Genomic DNA, 24,476 nt, shown 5'->3' with positions numbered 1-24,476 from the left:
AAGGCTTTGTTAGCAAAAGGGTTATCTCACAAAGACCACCCCAGTCACTATGTCCTATAATAATCTAGAGGAGGATTGCATTGCATGTATGGCCATTTATCTGAATGGCCGCCATGTAATATCTCTACAAATCTCTGGCTGGCTTTAACTTTCCCCAGCAAAGTCACTTGTTTGCTGGGAGTTGAACAAACAGCTACAGATTTTTCTAAAGTGGCTGCAATCTAAAATCAGTGGTTTCTAATAGGACAACCCCATTATACAGTAGAAGCAGTTCCTGTTTGCTGCCAATAGTAAAGTACCCACGATAAAAGAGCTGAATGGTCGGTAACGTGTGTGTGTTCTGATTTGTTGCAGAAGGAAAAAAAAGGGTTACTTAAGTTATTGTCTGGTGCGTCCACTAAGAGAAAGACCCGGGCATCTCCACCTCATTCACCAACTCAAGAACTGGAACAAGCCGTCTCAGAAGCTGCTCTGGAAGGAGCAGTAGGTCCTGACGTCACCGGTACCAGCAGTCGAGCAGCTGCCTGCAATGTGGAGGGTGAGACTGTATCAGCGTCCACCATGCCACAAGAGAACCGCAAGACAAGTATGGTGGATCCCAACATTCCCATAGCACCTCCACCAAGACAGCCTTGCTCCTCACTGGGCCCTGTACTTAACGATTCCCGGCCTGTAGTCTGTGAAAGGTAATCATCTCAGCAATAAAATACAGTGAAATAAACTCAGTTAATGTGTAAGTGTAAAGAGGAACCATCGGTGTAACTTGTATTTCAGAAATGAATACTACACATGAAAATAAGCAACTTTGTATTATATCGTATCAGAAGAATCTGCTTCTTTTTCTGTCAGAATTGGTCAGTCATTATCACACTTCTCAATTCTGAGGTAACGTCTGAAGAACGTCAGAATTGAGAGGTTCCCATTTAGTGAAGCAGACGTTCGCATCACTGAGATAGGAGATTACAGCTGATACTGATCGGATTCTACATAGGCGGGAGGAGGAGGAGCTCTGTCTCTAGTTCCTCATGCTCCCACCTACATAGAATCTTATCAGTAGCACCTGCCATCTCCTGTCTCAGTAATGGGAGAGTCTGTCTGCACTGACTACAGATTTTACCTCAGAATTGCGAATTGTGGTAATGACTCATCAATTCTGGCAGAGAAAGAAGCAAATCTCTCTGAGAAGATATATTACAAAGTTGCTTATTTTCATGTGTCTAATTGATTTGTGAAGAAAAAATTTAACCGACGGTTACTCTTTAAATGTCTTCAAAACGCCACCTCTTTGTGAAGACCACCCTCATTTAGACCACATTTTTCTGTGCTAGGTTTTCAATTGCCTTAGCTTTTATATACTGGCCCTTTTTTGAGAAGTCTGTTCTCCAGAAGAGAATTTTTCACTGCGATTTTGAATGATACTTAGCATTTTTTTCATAGATCAGTTTACCTATATCACAGCACTGTCTTGCACATATCTAATGATGTTTCCCAAAACCCCCCTTAAATGGTAAAGCCATCACCATGAGCTTGCCCCATCGTCCATGGTGAAATCGCCTTTCCTCGAGATGTTGCACTGACCTTAGCCGCAGCTTCCATGATGCGTTTGCCCACATGTGCAGCCATAAGAGTCCTCAAAGCTCCCGCCAGATGGAATTCATCATGTAGCTGATGGCTCTGATTTATAACTTGTGTTATGTGAGATCACAGCCTCTTTCTTTTCCAGATACAGGGTGGTAGTGTCATATCCTCCGCAGAGTGAGGCTGAGCTTGAACTCAAGGAAGGGGACATTGTATTTGTGCACAAGAAACGTGAAGACGGTTGGTTTAAAGGCACACTACAGCGGAACGGCAAAACTGGTTTGTTCCCCGGCAGCTTTGTAGAGAACATTTAATTCTTCACCTGCATCCGTTAATGAGCACAAACATATCCAAGCAGCCTCAGAGCAGACGATCTACTTACCTTCAACCTATCGAAGTAGAAATCGCTAATGCCGCTGGACGTGGCACCGCTGTGGAGCGCTGAAGAGCAAGTGCATTGGAAGGGCCTGGAAAGTGTCCACTGGTTTCTTACTTCCCCAGACTTTCTTTTGCCCATGTCATTTGTGCCTTGTTCTGTTAAGTTTATACTTTTTTTTTTGTTTTTACCTTAACAGCAAATAAACCCATGTTTACAAGGTGTTAGCTAATAATTTATTTGCTTCTTTTCAGTTTTTTTACATTTTAAATCCCTTTTTTTCTTTTTAATAGATAATGTCTTTTGAATGATAAATATAACAATTTATTAATTTATGAAATGGCACAGAAAAGAGAAGCTGGATTCTTTTCTCTCCGACTGACCTAGGTACTGACGATAGCCTGTGTTTTAATAATGATAGTTTTGATGGTGGAGTAGGGTGTGTGTATTTTGTAGCATAGCAGTGTCGCACTCGTAACGATGGACATGAGGGAAGCAGAGTAAAAGCTGTAATTGTCTGTTTACAATTTGCAGAGTGTTTGTGATCTTAAGGATTTTTTCAGTAATAAAAATTGTCTTTGTAATGCACTATTAATGGTCATGGCTCTGGTGAATTTATATCTGCACCATTCCTAGGAGTGACGCAGGAAGAGGAAGCAGCATTTTTTCATGTTTTCTATGGCTTGATTGCAAATATTGTTACAGAGATGACAGTTTGGGCTGGCGATTTTTCCGTTCTCAACACATGTGGCTATAGGTGGTCATCTTCCAACTACCGAAATCGGTTCTGTTAGATAAGACAATGCCTGATCGGCAACACATTCCTTAATATACAGTATGTCTGTACCTATCTATAAAGTGGGAGCTGCAGGTAAGGGATGGCAAAAAAAATCTCGTAGACTTGCTGTACCAGACCATGCTTTTAGGACTGGAATCTCTAGCACTTTATTCAGTTACTATCCACAGTCCTGACCAAATAGGAAAAACAATTATAAAACCATTTCTTATTTTTTATTCCACTAACTTACATATGATGTACACTCGGAAGTTGCGCAAAAATTTTGCTAATTTTCAACGCTTTTACTCCAATTTTCTGGCGTAAAAGTTTTGATGAATCAGCCCATATTTGTTTTTCTGATTCTGGATATACCCTTTAAAGGAGATATGTCAGCTCTCCTGACTTGTCTGTTCCAGTAACTAATTGTATTCCACCCCAAAGTATCAGTTTCAGAGCTTTTCCCTGTACACTATATAATACTGTTAATCATTTGACTGCAGACTCCTGAATCCTTACAGCAGCACACTGCAAGTTCTCAGGGTTCTCCGGTGACTGCGGATGGTCATGTGACGGCAAGTATGTGATTTGTATACTTGTGGTCATATGCAGACTAGACGTGCTAATTTAAGTGAATTGAGAACGACTAGTCAGACTGTAGTTGTAAGTTGGCACATGGCATACTTGCAATCGCATGTCCATCCAGGAATGCTGATAGCATGCGGTGAGCACACTTTAAAGATTCAGAAGTCTGCAATCACATAGAGTGACTGCAGACTTTCGTGCAAAGCCTGGACAACCCCTTTAAGACTTGGGATTAAATGGACAATTTAGATTTAGCAGTTGGGTTTATGTCCCTAAACACAACTACACTGTCCAATCAGTGCTGACTGAGTCAGTGTGTAAAAGTGAATGATAACAAGCAGTTAACAATTTATTCATAAATTTTCAGGAGCAATAATAGAGGAACATAACAGTGGAAGCTCTAAGAAAAGTGCTCCAAAATTAATGGGAAATACATTTTTTTTCTTTACTAAATCAGTCGGGAAAGATGACAAGTTCTCTTCATGTGCTTAATGTAAAACTTCGCACAACTCAAATAAACTTGTGGAAATGTAGATGCTCTCATGGGGAACTGGGTTATCAGTATAAGTTATTACACTGTATTCAACTTATGTATTAAATGTACAGCAGTCGTTCTCTCTCCCGGGATGGACAGTTATTTATTTATGGAAATTCTGTGCACTGAAGGGCATTAGAATAAATCGTTCTATGCGACATCATCTTATATCTAATAATAGTGTTTATGGGCAGAGCACTGCAATAGAAAATGTAACTAGGGTAAAGATTCACTTCTGTAAAATTATACCCTGAAGTAGAAGGAAGCAAGCACCTCAATAACTTTTCAGATGCATTAGTGCCCAAACAGCGATGCCAGACACAACAGTGGACCCATAACAGTGCCAGACACAACAGTGGACCCATAACCATGCCAGACACAACAGTGGACCCATAACCGTGCCAGACACAACAGTGGACCCATAACAGTGCCAGACACAACAGTGGACCCATAACAGTGCCAGACACAACAGTAGACCCATAACAGTGCCAGACACAACAGTAGACCCATAACCGTGGCAGACACAACAGTGGACCCATAACAGTGCCAGACACAACAGTGGACCCATAACAGTGCCAGACACAACAGTGGACCCATAACAGTGCCAGACACAACAGTAGACCCATAACAGTGCCAGACACAACAGTAGACCCATAACCGTGGCAGACACAACAGTGGACCCATAACCGTGGCAGACACAACAGTGGACCCATAACAGAGCCAGACACAACAGTGGACCCATAACAGTGCCAGACACAACAGTGGACCCATAACAGTGCCAGACACAACAGTGGACCCATAACCGTGCCAGACACAACAGTGGACCCATAACAGTGCCAGACACAACAGTGGACCCATAACAGTGCCAGACACAACAGTGGACCCATAACCGTGCCAGACACAACAGTGGACCCATAACCGTGCCAGACACAACAGTGGACCCATAACCGTGCCAGACACAACAGTGGACCCATAACTGTGCGAGACACAACAGTGGACCCATAACAGTGCCAGACACAACAGTGGACCCATAACCGTGCCAGACACAACAGTGGAACCATAACAATGCCAGACACAACAGTGGACCCATAACAGTGCCAGACACAGCAGTAGACCCATAACAGTGCCAGACACAACAGTGGACCCATAACAGTGCCAGACACAACAGTGGACCCATAACCGTGCCAGACACAACAGTGGACCCATAACTGTGCCAGACACAACAGTGGAACCATAACAATGCCAGACACAACAGTGGACCCATAACAGTGCCAGACACAACAGTGGACCCATAACCGTGCCAGACACAACAGTGGACCCATAACCGTGCCAGACACAACAGTGGACCCATAACCGTGCCAGACACAACAGTGGACCCATAACTGTGCGAGACACAACAGTGGACCCATAACAGTGCCAGACACAACAGTGGACCCATAACCGTGCCAGACACAACAGTGGAACCATAACAATGCCAGACACAACAGTGGACCCATAACAGTGCCAGACACAGCAGTAGACCCATAACAGTGCCAGACACAACAGTGGACCCATAACAGTGCCAGACACAACAGTGGACCCATAACCGTGCCAGACACAACAGTGGACCCATAACTGTGCCAGACACAACAGTGGAACCATAACAATGCCAGACACAACAGTGGACCCATAACAGTGCCAGACACAACAGTGGACCCATAACCGTGCCAGACACAACAGTGGACCCATAACCGTGCCAGACACAACAGTGGACCCATAACCGTGCCAGACACAACAGTGGACCCATAACCGTGCCAGACACAACAGTGGACCCATAACCGTGCCAGACACAACAGTGGACCCATAACAGTGCCAGACACAACAGTGGACCCATAACAGTGCCAGACACAACAGTGGACCCATAACCGTGCCAGACACAACAGTGGACCCATAACCGTGCCAGACACAACAGTGGAACCATAACAATGCCAGACACAACAGTGGACCCATAACAGTGCCAGACACAGCAGTAGACCCATAACAGTGCCAGACACAACAGTGGACCCATAACAGTGCCAGACACAACAGTGGACCCATAACCGTGCCAGACACAACAGTGGACCCATAACTGTGCCAGACACAACAGTGGAACCATAACAATGCCAGACACAACAGTGGACCCATAACAGTGCCAGACACAACAGTGGACCCATAACCGTGCCAGACACAACAGTGGAACCATAACAATGCCAGACACAACTGTGGACCCATAACTGTGCCAGACACAACAGTGGACCCATAACCGTGCCAGACACAACAGTGGACCCATAACCGTGCCAGACATAACAGTGGACCCATAACAGTGCGAGACACAACAGTGGAACCATAACAATGCCAGACACAACAGTGGACCCATAACCGTGCCAGACACAACAGTGGACCCATAACCGTGCCAGACACAACAGTGGACCCATAACCGTGCCAGACACAGCAGTAGACCCATAACAGTGCCAGACACAGCAGTAGACCCATAACAGTGCCAGACACAACAGTGGACCCATAACCGTGCCAGACACAACAGTGGACCCATAACCGTGCCAGACACAACAGTGGAACCATAACCGTGCCAGACACAACAGTGGACCCATAACCGTGCCAGACACAACAGTGGAACCATAACCGTGCCAGACACAACAGTGGACCCATAACAATGCCAGACACAACAGTGGACCCATAACAGTGCCAGACACAACAGTGGACCCATAACAGTGCCAGACACAACAGTGGACCCATAACCGTGCCAGACACAACAGTGGACCCATAACTGTGCCAGACACAACAGTGGAACCATAACAATGCCAGACACAACAGTGGACCCATAACAGTGCCAGACACAACAGTGGACCCATAACCGTGCCAGACACAACAGTGGAACCATAACAATGCCAGACACAACAGTGGACCCATAACTGTGCCAGACACAACAGTGGACCCATAACAGTGCCAGACACAACAGTGGACCCATAACCGTGCCAGACATAACAGTGGACCCATAACAGTGCGAGACACAACAGTGGAACCATAACAATGCCAGACACAACAGTGGACCCATAACCGTGCCAGACACAACAGTGGACCCATAACAGTGCCAGACACAACAGTGGACCCATAACAGTGCCAGACACAACAGTGGACCCATAACCGTGCGAGACACAACAGTGGACCCATAACAGTGCCAGACACAACAGTGGAACCATAACAATGCCAGACACAACAATGGACCCATAACAGTGCCAGACACAACAGTGGAACCATAACAATGCCAGACACAACAGTGGACCCATAACCGTGCCAGACACAACAGTGGACCCATAACAGTGCCAGACACAACAGTGGACCCATAACAGTGCCAGACACAACAGTGGACCCATAACCGTGCCAGACACAACAGTGGACCCATAACCGTGCCAGACACAACAATGGACCCATAACCGTGCCAGACACAACAGTGGACCCATAACCGTGCCAGACACAACAGTAGACCCATAACAGTGCCAGACACAACAGTAGACATGCCCCCTTCGCCAACAGTAATTTACTTGTAAGTGGCCAGAGTCTCGGTTGGGTGATCTCCAGAGTAGGATGTTTCCAGAAGAATCACAAATTACTGGAACATCGTAAATGACATTTGGAAGAGGAAAACTAAAAGCGTAGTAGAAAAAAAATATTGATTTAAAAACTCATGACTGCCCCTTCCTCAGAGTAACCTAAAAGCTAATAAGTATGGTTCATACATCAGTACACAATTATTATGGGTGGGGATTGTTCTGCATTATATTTATTCTCATCAGGCCGCTCTATGTGCCTTTTAACAACATCTCTGCCCTAAAAAAAAACAGTTTTAGATATCCTAAAGGGAATCTATCACCAGATTTTTGCTATCTAATCTGAGAACAGCATCATGTAGGGACAATAACCCTGATTCCAGCAATGTGTCACTTACTGGGTTGCTTGCTGAAGGTTTTATAAAATCATTGCAAGATCAGCAAGAGATTATTATTAGAACAGTAGTAGACCTGCTGCCAGGTAGTCCAACCGCGTCCCCACCACTGATGGCCACTTTCTGTGATAACTATGCAGAGGTAAACAAGCTGCCAGTCGGTGGTGTGGGGGGTTATACATTGAAGGAACTGCTGGATCTGCAGCAGGTGAAGCAGTTTTTAATCAAAACCGCAGTAACCAGTAGAGTGAATGGCACATCGCTGGAATCAGGGTCCCTACATCGTGCTGCCCTTAGATGAGGTAGCAAATTCCCATTGACTCTTCCACAGCTCCAGATTGCCATATTGTTGTGTCATCAGAGATGTTTGTGAAATGAGTGTCTGACTCAGCACTTCAGTAGTTTATCCAGCCCTTGTCTCTGCCATGGTGAATTCATAGCCAGAGATATCAGCAGGCTTCAACAACTGTAAGCTAGACTCCTACACACTGCACTGATGAAGTTCCCCACCACAGGCCCAAGCAGGATAAGCTGAACTCAATAAAGTACAGTATGTAAAAGTCATATTACGAGTATATTTTTGGAAATATACAGCTTGTTTAAAAGGGGTTGTCGGGTCTTTGCAGTCACAATGTGCACACTTTCCGCAGCCACTGTGTGCACACTTTCCACAGTCACCATGCACACTGTCACAATTCCCGATTCCTCTGTATTACCTGTGCAGTCACTCTATGCATACTTTCTGCAGTCACTCTGTGCACACTTTTCACATTTGCTATGCACACTGTCACGATTCCCCTGTATTCCCTGTGCAGTCACTATGTACACTTTTCGCAGTCACTCTGTGCACACTTTGCACAGTCACTCTATGTATTCTTTCCGCAGTCACTCTGTGCACACTGTCACGATTCCCCTGTATTGCCTGTGCAGTCACTCTATGTACACTTTCCGCAGTCACTCTGTGCACACCGTCACAATTCCCCAGTATTCCCTGTGCAGTCACTCTATGCTTTCCGCAGTCACTCTATGTATTCTTTCCGCAGTCACTCTGTGCACACTGTCACAATTCCCCTGTATTCCCTGTGCAGTCACTCTATGTATTCTTTCCGCAGTCACTCTGTGCACACTGTCACGATTCCCCTGTATTCCCTGTGCAGTCACTCTATGTACACTTTCCGCAGTCACTCTATGCTTTCCGCAGTCACTCTATGTACTCTTTCCGCACTCACTCTGTGCACACTGTCACAATTCCCCTGTATTCCCTGTGCAGTCACTCTATGTACACTTTCCGCAGTCACTCTGTGGACACCGTCACAATTCCCCTGAATTCCCTGTGCAGTCACTCTATGTACACTTTCCGCAGTCACTCTGTGCACACCGTCACAATTCCCCTGTATTCCCTGTGCAGTCACTCTATGTACACTTTCCGCAATCACTCTGTGCACACTGTCACGATTCCCCTGTATTCCCTGTGCAGTCACTCTATGTACACTTTCCGCAGTCACTCTGTGCACACTGTCACAATTCCCCTGTATTCCCTGTGCAGTCACTCTATGCTTTCCGCAGTCACTCTATGTATTCTTTCCGCAGTCACTCTGTGCACACTGTCATAATTCCCCTGTATTCCCTGTGCAGTCACTCTATGTACACTTTCCGCAGTCACTCTGTGCACACCGTCACAATTCCCCAGTATTCCCTGTGCAGTCACTCTATGCTTTCCGCAGTCACTCTATGTATGCTTTCCGCAGTCACTCTGTGCACACTGTCACAATTCCCCTGTATTCCCTGTGCAGTCACTCTATGTATTCTTTCCGCAGTCACTCTGTGCACACTGTCACAATTCCCCTGTATTCCCTGTGCAGTCACTCTATGTACACTTTCCGCAGTCACTCTGTGCACACCATCACAATTCCCCTGTATTCCCTGTGCAGTCACTCTATGTACACTTTCCGCAATCACTCTGTGCACACTGTCACGATTCCCCTGTATTCCCTGTGCAGTCACTCTATGTACACTTTCCGCAGTCACTCTATGCTTTCCGCAGTCACTCTATGTACTCTTTCCGCAGTCACTCTATGTATTCTTTCCGCAGTCACTCTGTGCACACTGTCACAATTCCCCTGTATTCCCTGTGCAGTCACTCTATGTACACTTTCCGCAGTCACTCTGTGCACACCGTCACAATTCCCCAGTATTCCCTGTGCAGTCACTCTATGCTTTCCGCAGTCACTCTGTGCACACTGTCACAATTCCCCTGTATTCCCTGTGCAGTCACTCTATGTATTCTTTCCGCAGTCACTCTGTGCACAGTCACAATTCCCCTGTATTCCCTGTGCAGTCACTCTATGTACACTTTCCGCAGTCACTCTGTGCACACCGTCACAATTCCCCTGTATTCCCTGTGCAGTCACTCTATGTACACTTTCCGCAATCACTCTGTGCACACTGTCACGATTCCCCTGTATTCCCTGTGCAGTCACTCTATGTACTCTTTCCGCAGTCACTCTATGCTTTCCGCAGTCACTCTATGTATTCTTTCCGCAGTCACTCTGTGCACACTGTCACAATTCCCCTGTATTCCCTGTGCAGTCACTCTATGTACACTTTCCGCAGTCACTCTGTGCACACCGTCACAATTCCCCTGTATTCCCTGTGCAGTCACTCTATGTACACTTTCCGCAATCACTCTGTGCACACTGTCACGATTCCCCTGTATTCCCTGTGCAGTCACTCTATGTACTCTTTCCGCAGTCACTCTGTGCACACTTTCCACAGTCACTCTATGTACACTTTCCGCAGTCACTCTGTGCACACCGTCACAATTCCCCTGTATTCCCTGTGCAGTCACTCTATGTACACTTTCCGCAATCACTCTGTGCACACTGTCACGATTCCCCTGTATTCCCTGTGCAGTCACTCTATGTACTCTTTCCGCAGTCACTCTGTGCACACCGTCACAATTCCCCTGTATTCCCTGTGCAGTCACTCTATGTACACTTTCCGCAATCACTCTGTGCACACTGTCACGATTTCCCTGTATTCCCTGTGCAGTCACTCTATGTACTCTTTCCGCAGTCACTCTGTGCACACTTTCCGCAGTCACTATGTACACTGTCACGATTCCCCTGTATTCCCTATGCAGTCACTCTCTGCACACTTTCCGTAGTCACTATATGTACACTTTTCGCAGTCACTATGTACATTGTCACGATTCCCCTGTATTCTCTGTGCAGTCATTCTGTGCACACTTTCCGCAGTCACTATATGTACACTTTTCGCAGTCACTATGTACACTGTCACGATTCCCCTGTATTCCTTCCACAGTCATGGGTAGACTAGATATGTCCGGCTTATTTCAATTCTGTTCTATGAAGAGAAACATAGAGTCATCATGTAACAACATGTAGCAAATCACATACATGCAGCCACGTGACCACCCACCTGCCCGGGGATATTGGGGAATTGTGACAGTGTGTTCTCCCAAGCTGTCACCATTAGTCAGTCTGACGTTGGACAGCCCCTTTAACATAGCTTATGTTTTTCACATTATTTTATCTAGTCTTAATTTTTTTTACTTATTCAGTGGTAGTAAACCATCTAACAAAATACTAACATGCATTTAGCCAAAGTATTTGGGATGTAACATAAAAATGCTTCTATTTCCGCTATAATCTATAATGGGGTAGCAGAGTAATGTTTGTTGTATTATCCTTTCAGAATATGTGCTTTGGTAGCCAAGAAGAGAAAATATTAACTCGGGTTAGACGGTGCACTTTGCTGCTGAGAGACGCTAGAAAAGCCCCTTATTACAGCCGTGGGCACAGATGTGCTCCTGGCATAATTAAATATAGAAGTGCAGGATCCCTTTAAGAAAAACTCACCTGATGTGAAGCCATAGAATAATATCCCAGAGAGTTGTGCCAAATTACAGGTTCAGCTGCAGCACATGTGCGAATTATATGTGCCTGCAATGATTTGATATACTTGCTTCCTGATCAATATGTGTCGCTCTGCGCCATTGTAGACAGTGTGGGAGACAGCGGGGGGCGGATAGTGGACGGCTGAATGTTGGGGATTTCTGTCGATGACATATTTGCTGTTCTGTACCGTTAGTAACTTTGGTTTTTGCCATCTCTACGTTTTAATTGGATACTTGAATTTCGGTGTAAATACCTATGTCTTGTGAAGATGAAGCTGGCTTCAGCTTTCCTTAGGATCCCTGTATGTAGATCTTTGTAGGACAACTAGACTTTTATTAGTGACGCCATTATTTGACAATGACTTTGGGTTCTTACTGACAGGGACACACATGGATTTCTGACTGTGTCAAGATGTGTTCCTCATTTCATGCTACAAAATGCTCCTTTTGATGATTAATGTTTTGTTACGAGGATTTGTTGCACAGCTACAATCCTAAAAGATTGAATTCAATTTTTTCATCGAGAATAAAATTAGTTGAAAACTTTTCTGTGTGCTGCTTTTTATTACGATAAAGCTCCTGTGAGGCGAACGTGGCATTTGGATTGATCTTTACACATAATCATTGGTCCTTGTGAGGCCGTGTATTGCCACTAGTGTGCCTGTGTGTGTGTTCTGGGTGTATACAGGTTGTATAATACACTGCATACTAGATATAGAACAGACATGGATCAGTACACCTATATTAGGCCCTGTGCACATTTGTGTTACATGAGTTGTCTCATGTTGGCATTTTAGTGGTGTACCTGCCTCATGGCTTCCAGCGCTCCGGTTGGTGGGCGTTATGATCTTAATTGACAGTTTGGACTAGCAGCATTGTGCTGCTGACCTGAACTGTGCACTCTCCGATGTTGCAGCTTTGCCACTCTAGCATCGGAGGAGCGGAGGGGAGATGGAAGCTGGTCGGATCTGTTCAGCTTCAGGGAAGTGCTTCCAAGCTCTATAGAAGAGTTTGTAAGCGTTACTCTGCTTGCCTAGGAGACTGGTCACCGCTGATAGACTGCAGGGGTGGCCGGTAGTTTTATCCCGTATAAAACAAACTGATACCAGAATAATTTAATGATTCTCTCCTGCAGCCGGAAAGTCTTCTATGTCCCTCTGTTCTTATGTGTGTCATGGAGTGTGTTCCTAATGGACGCCACAATACAGAGCAGCACTTCTCATACATTATAACTGAAGGTGCCGGTCCACAGTATTCCATCAGAAAGCCAAGGAAGGAACCTTGTGATACCCCAACACCCCAATATGGGTCAGTAGGACAGATCTGGCACAGCATTACTGCGCACTTATGTTTCTTATATATACGCACACATACAGAATATATCATCTCTTCATTACATTCTTCAAGTGGAAAGGAAGTAACTTGTCACATTTTACAAACTTCATCCTATTAAAGTAAACAGTAAAGACTGCAGACTTCTTGGGAAATCCAGATGTTTGTTTCTGGCTGTTGCTACAAGAACAGGACATACGGTAATATTCCAATACACACCCATTTAACTACTTCAGTACACATTGGAAATGTTAGAATGCACTAGCAAAGAGGGTAACATAGTGATATTGTCTGGAAATCTGTCAGATATTGGGGGAAAAGCACAAAAGCAAAGTACAATATTGTTAAATGAATCCATTAAAAAAATCCATAAATCCAGGAAACATCTCCCCAAATATCTATAAGCCAGCTAAGGTCACCCGAGTGTATATTCTCCCCTCTGAGAAAATTGGATCAATTATGTTAATGACACTTGGATCAGAGTTTGATTGGGGTGATCAGATTCGCTTAAGCTACTTTCACCCTAGCGTCGGTACGGGTCCGTTGCTATGCGTTGGGCCGACATACCGACGCACGTTGTGAAATTTGTGCCCGACATGCGCAGCGGATGCAGTTTTTCAACGCATCCGTTGCCCATTCTGAAGTCCGAGGAGGAGGGGGTGGAGTTTCGGCCGCACATGCGCGGTCGAAAATGGCAGACGCGATGGACAAAAAAACATTCACTTGAACGTTTTTTCGTGCCGACGGTCCGCCAAAACACGACGGATCCTTTGCACGACGGACGCGATGTGTGGTCATCCGTCGCGATCCGTCGCCTATACAAGTCTATGGGCAAAAAACGGATCCTGCGGGCACATTTGCAGGATCCGTTTTTTGCCCAAAACGACGGATTGCTAAAAACGCAAGTGTGAAAGTAGCCTTAGATGAGAGAACCTTAGCACAGGTGTGGAGAAGATGGAGGACAAGATTTCTCCATTATGTGAGTCCACGGATGTCAGGTCACTTTTTGAATGTTCTCAATGTAAGTCTATGGGAATTCAGAGGCGGCTCTAAAGTTATGTTCTGAGTCCTATAGACTTACATGGTGATTGTATCCAGCACTCTGGCAAAAATGTATTAAAAATACCGTTTCATTCATCAAGTGTCAAAGTGACATCCACTTGTTCCTCAGGAAACAACCTGTGTCCTAAGGAAGAAGTGCATGTCCCTTCAAAATATGTTGAATAAAAACCGCATGTTTAATAAATTCTTGAGAATTACCATCTTCAGTAATTAACAGCGCGGAAAATATCCACAAATTCTCCATATCTTCATTTCATCGGTTTGACAACCTGTGGATCCGCAGCAGCTGAACGACATATGAAAAACGCAATAACGGATCAGGTTAGCATAATCTGATAAATCTTATCGTTGTCGGAGAAGGCCCTATACACTAATTACACTTACATACATGATACCTAGAACACAGGACCCAAAAAATCACTGGACTACCTTTTTTAAATAATTATTGGATAGCAAAGGTACAACAAAAACATTGTACCAACATAGACAAGAAAGGGACCTTAGAGTGAAAAATCTCTTGTAAGGCTGTAAATAAACAAAAAGATCATATAAAGCACCTAAATCCGTATATATTGCTCACATTTCTCTAGACAAATTTTAGAGGAACTTTTTTTTCTTCCATACATTGTATATAGTTATATGTATTCAGTTCATCGACAGTCATCTATCGGCCAAAACTGGTCTGGTTAATAATTTGAGCCCATTCCTAGTGGTGTATGATACTTACACTACTGACACTCTATTTTTATAATTACATAAATATATCTTAGTCATTCTGTGATCACCGATCCCAGCCTTTGTGCCCCTTTTCTAGTCTTTTCAGCTCCAGGGAGTATTCTGAGACATTATAAATAAAATCTAATAATACCGCCAAACAGCCTCGAGGTGACAAGTACTTATTACTGGGGCCCACTATATTCAAGACAGAGCAGCCTCAGCGATTTGCACCTTTGACCCCTGAAGATCAGACTACTGAGCGGCAGCAAACAGCTGACATTAAGTTTGCAAGCTATAATTACGGTTACCCATCGTTTCAAGCTTGAGGATATTTCTATACAGCTGCTTCATGTCTACGTGGGTGGATAACAGCTGGAGGATGTGCTGAACCAAGAAGTTTATCCTACATAACCTGTGTTCAAAATTCACAAAAATTAAGAAATGCAATACCATAAAAGCAGTCATTCCTGGTAGATAAAAGAGTAAATACTTATGTCTTATCTTGGAGCGCATCAAACACAGTGATCCAATGTACAATAGAACAAGTGTGCGACAATACAGCTGACGACAGCAACCCTACTGCCATGGGCGCAGCTACAAAGGAAGCGTACAGGCTAAATACTGGGAATCTTGTCAGCATTTATTCCCAGAGTCACATGCTGTACGGCTTAAAGGGAATCTGTCAGTAGGATCAGCCCTACGTATCCATCTATATGGGCATGTAGGTCATAGGAAGCAGAATCAAATTCACAAAGTTTTTCCGCGAGGGGTGATTAATAACACTTGGGGCATGATTCATCCAGACCGGCATTGTTCACGCCGGTCTTGATAAGGGGGCATGCTGGAGTCAGACCTATGAATAGGTACCCGACACTTAATGATTCTGGGGTGATGTGCGAAATGCCAGAAATCTCACTTCTCTCAAGGACTGGAGTAATATTTCTGGTGTATGGAACGCTCATGAATTAGACGAGTTGTAATGTCAAGCCCCAACCATACTCTGTCCTGCCCCAGTTCCACCCATTTCGATGGAGCTGGGAGAAAATGCCAAAATTTTAAATCTTTTTGCACAACTCTTGAGTTGCGCCTAAATTTTACGACCTTTCAAAGCTTTTACTCCAGAATTCTGACATGAAAGCTTTGATGAATTGAACCTATAGAGTAGCCACCTCCTATACGTGGCACTATATAGAAACTTATTTCATCAGGAAGAAGGACAATTTGTATACCATTTTTCCATGGACCATCGCTTAGTGTATATATATATCTATATATAAATAGGGGGTTCAACCAAATAATGGAAACGCCTAACGTTGTGGCATCATAATCTTCGAACATGTGATAAAAATGCAAACCGTGACATATGGTAATGTTTTGTAGTTGATTATTTGTGTTATGTGATATGTGTATGTAAATTAACTGTTTGTTTTGCAGAATTGTAAGAACATTGATGAGAACCTGATACCAATGGCAGACCTCTCGGATTTTCAAAGAAGCCAAATTGTTGGTGCTCATATGGCAGGCGCTAGTGTAACAGAAAGTGCCCGAATGCTTGGCGTGTCAAGAGGTACTGTCTCCAAAGTAATGACTGCATTTGAAAGAGAAGGAAAAATGTCCGCAGCAAAGCACAGGTCCGGCCGAAAGTCAAAGAGAGAGACCGTCAGACTCTAAAGCAAATTGTGAGAGAGGATCACAAGACCACGGCTCCGAAAATCAGTGCTGAGCTCAATGAACACCTACATACCGTAATCCAGTTTCCACGAAAACTGTTCATAGGGAGTTGCACTAATCTGGATTCCACGGAAGAGCTGCAATTAGAAAACCGCTACTCTCAATGACAAATGTTTCCAAGCGTTTAGAGTGTTGTAGAAACCTCTAGAATTGGTCCCTCGAACAGTGGAAACGTGATATTCTCTGACGAATCATGGTTTACCCTATTTCCGATGGAAGAATTAACAGCCGAGATTATTTAGGCATTTTGGGTGACCAAGTGCATCCAATGGTTCAAGCACTGTTCCCGGAGGGGAAACTCATCTTTCAGGATGATAATGCACCAATTCATACAGGTAGAATCGTTAAAGTATGGCACGAGGAACATTCTAATGAAGTTGAGCATCTCATCTGGCCCCCACAATCCCCAGACCTCAACATTATTGAGCATTTATGGTCGATTTTAGAGATTCAAGTTAGACGTCGATTTCTGTCGCCATCGCCGCTCAAAGAACTGGAGGGTGTTTTAACTGCAGAATGGGCTAAAATTCCTTTGGAAACAATTCACACCTTGTATGAATCCATACCTCGGAGAATTAAGGCTGTAATCGCCGCAAAAGGTGGACCTACACCAGATGAAACTAACTTTTGTTGATGTTTCCAGGTGTTTCCACTATTTGGTCCAGCCCCTGGTATATATATTTATATATATTTATATATATATATATATATATATATATATATATATATATATATATCTATAATATAAGGCTTGGAGCGTCACTCTGTCCGAAGCCTTTATAGACTGCGCAAGTGCAAGCGCCGGCGCAGTCTGGGCCTCACAGAGTGACGCTCCTAGGAGATCGCGGTATGCGTAAGCACACTGTGATCTCCACCGGAGAGTCAGGGACCGCCAGGAGGGTAAGTATGAGCTATATTCACCTGTCCCGTTCCACCGCTGCGCGCCGCCATCTTCCTGGTCCTCGGCCTGTGACCTTCAGTTCAGAGGGCGTGATGACGCGCTTAATGCGCGCCGGCGCCGCCCTCTGACTGAACAGTCACAGCCAGAGGACCGGGAAGATGGCGGGGCGCAGCAGTGGAACAGGGCCAGGTGAATATAGTAAGTGCTGGGGGGCCTGAACTAGCGGCGATACCGGCACCTGACCCCCACAGCGCGCCGGTGTCCCCGCCTGCTCAGGCCCCCCAGCACTCGGCGCCCAACGACCATAGGTGAGTATGGTATTTTTTTTTTATATATTGCAAAGACACAAATAGGCGGGCACCGCACACAATATATCCCAAAGGGATCAGCCACGTGCATATAAAAAGTATAAAAAAAAAACAAAGAAGAAAAAGGACTATGCACAAAGTGGGATCAACCTTATAAATTTAATTTTATTCCAACAATACACCTTACACAAAGGCACAGAAAGGGAGAAACAGACATTAAAAACATTTAAAACTAAACGGACCCACCCACATCCCCCCAAATGCAATAACAAGGATCCATATAGCACCATATAACAAATATGACAGTAATACAAAAAGGCACTTGAACAGCTAGGCAGATCAATATAATGACCAACACATATATTTAATACTTTATGCTGCCCACTTAAAGGACCCTAATAAGAAAAAGGCGTTATACGATGTAGGGACCCAAAAGTGAAAAGAGATACTCCCCTAGTCACACAGCAAACCTGTGATCAATAGACGTGCTGTCCTAGGCAAAAGTCAGGTGCTAAGTCAGTGAAATACCTGATGCATCTAACTTGCCATATGACCCTAATACTAACACCCCATATAATACTATACCAAAATGTGGCACCGATTTTTCAGTTCCTAAGGGGTAAATACCCCAATGATATCAGTAGCAGGATGTGCCCTCGAGCAAAGAATAAAGAGCAGCAAACACACAAAAATATGTGCATCCAGGTAAGGTCAGGATGGACAGAAAGATGGAACCAAGACCGGGGAGATCCAAAAGAAAGGGGGGATGGAGGCCCCACGCGTATCGACGCTGCTAGAGCGTCTTCGTCAGGGGAAGGTAGTGAAGATAACCTCCCAATCCTGCCTTTTATATACAAAACCTAATATACCAAGATATGCGTCACCTGTGAGGCTGCCGGCGTTACTCAAAAGACCCCTGAGACGCCAGGCACTGGAGAGGAGGATCCGGACATGCGCACAACGGTACCTACAGCGCCGACCTATCGGGTACACCATAATACTCTCAAGCACAACAAATCAGAGAGACCTGTGCCAATTGGACAGAGGGCTACAGCAGGGCCAGTGCGCACGCGCACAAGTCCAAAGAACGAGCGCCGATGCGCCGATAAACTCTATGCGCCCAGGCATAGGTTGCCATGGAGAAGGCGCTCTGACATGCGCAGTGGAAACCAGGGAGGATCTGCGCTTTCATAGATCAGCGGCGTATATTAAAGCATCCGCACATATGTCCAGACTGCCACACGCAGGGTAATCGGGCATATATGATGGAAGCAGAATACGTGTATGTTTATTCTCAATCACAATAGTAAGTCCTGCATACACACACCCCAATAAACCCAAAGGGAGACCCTCTAGCATGGGAAAGAGGAACCACAACAAATTGGTCAAGTACACACGCAGTCTGGTACCACATCCACACCACTCATACAATGACCAATGTATTAGTGCGTCTAGCTATGCGCATCTCCCCTCTCCCATAATGGTATTGCACACGCAATATGAACAAAACACCACATAGTTACCCATATCCGTCAGGCAACAGAAAGTGTCTGCTTAGGTAACCCTCCCAACAGTCAAGCCAAAAAGGGAAGAGGGGAAAGGGGGGAGGGGGTGTTTGTGGGTGTGCGCCTAAACAATTAGCTCCTAAGCCAACGAATCCAATAAGCAGAAAAAGTCCATACATGGATGGACCTTAGACAGCATGATGATATAGACCTAACCTACAGGGACCGTAGCCCAAGACACCATCTGTGGCCTCAAAGACATCACTTAAATGCAACCCATATACGAAAGGACACTCGAATTATTATATGGAAGAACATGCCTTTATTGTTTTTTCTCCTCCCTTCCCAAGTAGACGCATAGGGTAGCCACTTTCATATATGTATCTCAAGCTCACCCCTGTAAACAGATAGTCAATAGACCGGAAGGGGGAGGGGGGAAGAAAAAGGGGGAGGGGAGGGAAGAGGACAAGGAAAGGCAAAGGGGAAAAACATGATTAATGGCACAGTAGGGGCCCAGTAATTTCAAATTTTAAACCTAGGCTAGATCTGCTTATAAAATCCGGTAAATAGGAGCTCTTCATTGATCCCAGCCGGAGCCCGACTATTCAGATTGTAGATCCACTTAGACTCCCTCCTGAGCAGGTCCAACGTGATGTCACCACCTCGTATATCAGGTTTCACCCCTTCCAACCCCATAACCCTCAAGTCTCCAACCAAACCCCCATGCTCATGCAAGAAATGTACTGCCACCGATGGAAGTTTTTTACCTTTCTCCCAATCAGATCATAAGGTTTAAACGAGCATCCGTTAAAACCAACAGTTGTGGCCGTATTTTCGGCTCTTATCCGTGTGGGAATTGCAGCATATGTAGCCTTATGATCTGTGATACGGGTTTAACACTCCCGCACATCCCAAAGAGAATTGAGCCATTAGCATACTTCAATTGTCGCACCAAGAATTTGGTGTATGCTCTTGTGTGTGGGTGCCCGAAAATTTACGTGGGGTACACGACACAGGAGCTAAGACGCCGGGTGCAGCAACACTTGTCAAGTATTAATACGGCTAAAAAAGATTGGGAGAAAGGTAAAAAACTTCCATCGGTGGCAGTACATTTCTTGCATGAGCATGGGGGTTTGGTTGGAGACTTGAGGGTTATGGGGTTGGAAGGGGTGAAACCTGATATACGAGGTGGTGACATCACGTTGGACCTGCTCAGGAGGGAGTCTAAGTGGATCTACAATCTGAATAGTCGGGCTCCGGCTGGGATCAATGAAGAGCTCCTATTTACCGGATTTTATAAGCAGATCTAGCCTAGGTTTAAAATTTGAAATTACTGGGCCCCTACTGTGCCATTAATCATGTTTTTCCCCTTTGCCTTTCCTTGTCCTCTTCCCTCCCCTCCCCCTTTTTCTTCCCCCCTCCCCCTTCCGGTCTATTGACTATCTGTTTACAGGGGTGAGCTTGAGATACATATATGAAAGTGGCTACCCTATGCGTCTACTTGGGAAGGGAGGAGAAAAAACAATAAAGGCATGTTCTTCCATATAATAATTCGAGTGTCCTTTCGTATATGGGTTGCATTTAAGTGATGTCTTTGAGGCCACAGATGGTGTCTTGGGCTACGGTCCCTGTAGGTTAGGTCTATATCATCATGCGGTCTAAGGTCCATCCATGTATGGACTTTTTCTGCTTATTGGATTCGTTGGCTTAGGAGCTAATTGTTTAGGCGCACACCCACAAACACCCCCTCCCCCCTTTCCCCTCTTCCCTTTTTGGCTTGACTGTTGGGAGGGTTACCTAAGCAGACACTTTCTGTTGCCTGACGGATATGGGTAACTATGTGGTGTTTTGTTCATATTGCGTGTGCAATACCATTATGGGAGAGGGGAGATGCGCATAGCTAGACGCACTAATACATTGGTCATTGTATGAGTGGTGTGGATGTGGTACCAGACTGCGTGTGTACTTGACCAATTTGTTGTGGTTCCTCTTTCCCATGCTAGAGGGTCTCCCTTTGGGTTTATTGGGGTGTGTGTATGCAGGACTTACTATTGTGATTGAGAATAAACATACACGTATTCTGCTTCCATCATATATGCCCGATTACCCTGCGTGTGGCAGTCTGGACATATGTGCGGATGCTTTAATATACGCCGCTGATCTATGAAAGCGCAGATCCTCCCTGGTTTCCACTGCGCATGTCAGAGTGCCTTCTCCATGGCAACCTATGCCTGGGCGCATAGAGTTTATCGGCGCATCGGCGCTCGTTCTTTGGACTTGTGCGCGTGCGCACTGGCCCTGCTGTAGTCCTCTGTCCAATTGGCACAGGTCTCTCTGATTTGTTGTGCTTGAGAGTATTATGGTGTACCCGATAGGTCGGCGCTGTAGGTACCGTTGTGCGCATGTCCGGATCCTCCTCTCCAGTGCCTGGCGTCTCAGGGGTCTTTTGAGTAACGCCGGCAGCCTCACAGGTGACGCATATCTTGGTATATTAGGTTTTGTATATAAAAGGCAGGATTGGGAGGTTATCTTCACTACCTTCCCCTGACGAAGACGCTCTAGCAGCGTCGATACGCGTGGGGCCTCCATCCCCCCTTTCTTTTGGATCTCCCCGGTCTTGGTTCCATCTTTCTGTCCATCCTGACCTTACCTGGATGCACATATTTTTGTGTGTTTGCTGCTCTTTATTCTTTGCTCGAGGGCACATCCTGCTACTGATATCATTGGGGTATTTACCCCTTAGGAACTGAAAAATCGGTGCCACATTGTGGTATAGTATTATATGGGGTGTTAGTATTAGGGTCATATGGCAAGTTAGATGCATCAGGTATTTCACTGACTTAGCACCTGACTTTTGCCTAGGACAGCACGTCTATTGATCACAGGTTTGCTGTGTGACTAGGGGAGTATCTCTTTTCACTTTTGGGTCCCTACATCGTATAACGCCTTTTTCTTATTAGGGTCCTTTAAGTGGGCAGCATAAAGTATTAAATATATGTGTTGGTCATTATATTGATCTGCCTAGCTGTTCAAGTGCCTTTTTGTATTACTGTCATATTTGTTATATGGTGCTATATGGATCCTTGTTATTGCATATGGGGGGATGTGGGTGGGTCCGTTTAGTTTTAAATGTTTTTAATGTCTGTTTCTCCCTTTCTGTGCCTTTGTGTAAGGTGTATTGTTGGAATAAAATTAAATTTATAAGGTTGATCCCACTTTGTGCATAGTCCTTTTTCTTCTTTGTTTTTTTTTTTATATATATTGCAGCAGCATACGGGGCATATACAATGGAGCATCTTAAACCTTTATGGAGCAGCGTATGGGGCATATGGATGGGAGCAGCAAATTAAAGAACGGTGGCGCAGTATGGGAGCAGCACATGACAGAACGGGGGTGCAGGATGGGAGCAGCACATGACAGAACGGAGGCGCAGGATGGGAGCAGCACATGACAGAATAGGGCAGCACATGACAGAACGGGGGCGCGGGATGGGAGCAGCACATGACAGAATAGGGCAGCACATGAGAGAACGGGGGTGCAGGATGGGAGCAGCACATGTCAGAATGGGGGCACAGGATGGGAGCAGCACATGACAGGATGGGGACGCAGGATGGGAGCAACACATGACAGGATGGGAGCAGCACATGACAGAACGGGGGCGCAGGATGGGAGCAGCACATGACAGAATAGGGCAGCACATGACAGAACGGAGGCGCAGGATGGGAGCAGCACATGTCAGAATGGGGGCGCAGGATGGGAGCAGCACATGACAGGATGGGGACGCAGGATGGGTGCAGCACATGACAGGATGGGGACGCAGGATGGGAGCAGCACATGGCAGGTTGGGAGCAGCACATGACAGGATGGGGACGCAGGATGGGAGCAGCACATGACAGAACAGGGGCGCAGGATGGGAGCAGCACATGACAGAATAGGGCAGCACATGACAGAACGGGGGCACAGGATGGAAGCAGCACATGACAGAACGGGGGCGCAGGATGGGAGCAGCACATGACAGGATGGGGACGCAGGATGGGTGCAGCACATGACAGGATGGGGACGCAGGATGGGAGCAGCACATGGCAGGTTGGGAGCAGCACATGACAGGATGGGGACGCAGGATGGGAGCAGCACATGACAGAACGGGGGCGCAGGATGGGAGCAGCACATGACAGAATAGGGCAGCACATGACAGAACGGGGGCGCAGGATGGGAGCAGCACATGACAGAATGAGGGCACAGGATGGGAGCAGCACATGACAGGATGGGGACGCAGGATGGGAGCAGCACATGACAGGATGGGAACGCAGGATGGGAGCAGCACATGACAGAACGGGGGCGCAGGATGGGAGCAGCACATGACAGAATAGGGCAGCACATGACAGAACGGGGGCGCAGGATGGGAGCTGCACATGTCAGAATGAGGGCACAGGATGGGAGCAGCACATGACAGGATGGAGACGCAGGATGGGAGCAGCACATGACAGGATGGGGACGCAGGATGGGAGCAACACATGTCAGAACGGGGGCGCAGGATGGGAGCAGCACATGACAGAATAGGGCAGCACATGACAGAACGGGGGCGCAGGATGGGAGCAGCACATGACAGAACGGGGGTGCAGGATGGGAGCAGCACATGTCAGAATGAGGGCACAGGATGGGAGCAGCACATGACAGGATGGGGACGCAGGATGGGAGCAGCACATGACAGGATGGGGCGCAGGATGGGAGCAGCACATGACAGAACGGGGGCGCAGGATGGGAGCAGCACATGACAGAATAGGGCAGCACATGACAGAACGGGGGCGCAGGATGGGAGCAGCACATGACAGAATGGGGGCGCAGGATGGGAGCAGCACATGACAGAATGGGGGCGCAGGATGGGAGCAGCACATGACAGGATGGGGACGCAGGATGGGAGCAGCACATGGCAGGATGGGAGCAGCACATGACAGGATGGGAACGCAGGATGGGAGCAGCACGTGACAGAACGGGGGCGCAGGATGGGAGCAGCACATGACAGAATAGGGCAGCACATGACAGAACGGGGGCGCAGGATGAGAGCAGCACATGTCAGAATGGGGGCGCAGGATGGGAGCAGCACATGACAGGATGGGGACGCAGGATGGGAGCAGCACATGACAGGATGGGGACGCAGGATGGGTGCAGCACA

The 24,476-nt window shown here is 46.1% G+C and overlaps 1 protein-coding gene across 2 annotated transcripts in view; it reads left to right on the top strand.

Moving 5' to 3' along the window:
* SH3RF1 (SH3 domain containing ring finger 1) overlaps positions 1–2,542 on the top strand; it is a 200,698-nt gene extending 198,156 nt beyond the window's left edge. For both annotated transcript variants that reach the window (XM_069744207.1, XM_069744206.1), the window contains 2 exons: positions 355–686; positions 1,724–2,542. In XM_069744207.1, coding sequence (XP_069600308.1) covers positions 355–686; positions 1,724–1,892 — 501 coding nt within the window. In that variant the 3' untranslated portion in view covers positions 1,893–2,542. The remainder of the gene's footprint in view (positions 1–354; positions 687–1,723) is intronic.
* The last annotated feature ends 21,934 nt before the right edge of the window (positions 2,543–24,476 follow it).

The sequence above is a fragment of the Ranitomeya imitator genome, chromosome 1 (assembly GCF_032444005.1).
Source record: "Ranitomeya imitator isolate aRanImi1 chromosome 1, aRanImi1.pri, whole genome shotgun sequence".
Lineage (NCBI taxonomy): Eukaryota > Metazoa > Chordata > Amphibia > Anura > Dendrobatidae > Ranitomeya > Ranitomeya imitator.
Note: the sequence above shows the minus strand (reverse complement) of the source record. Positions and strands in the feature narration are given on the sequence as shown.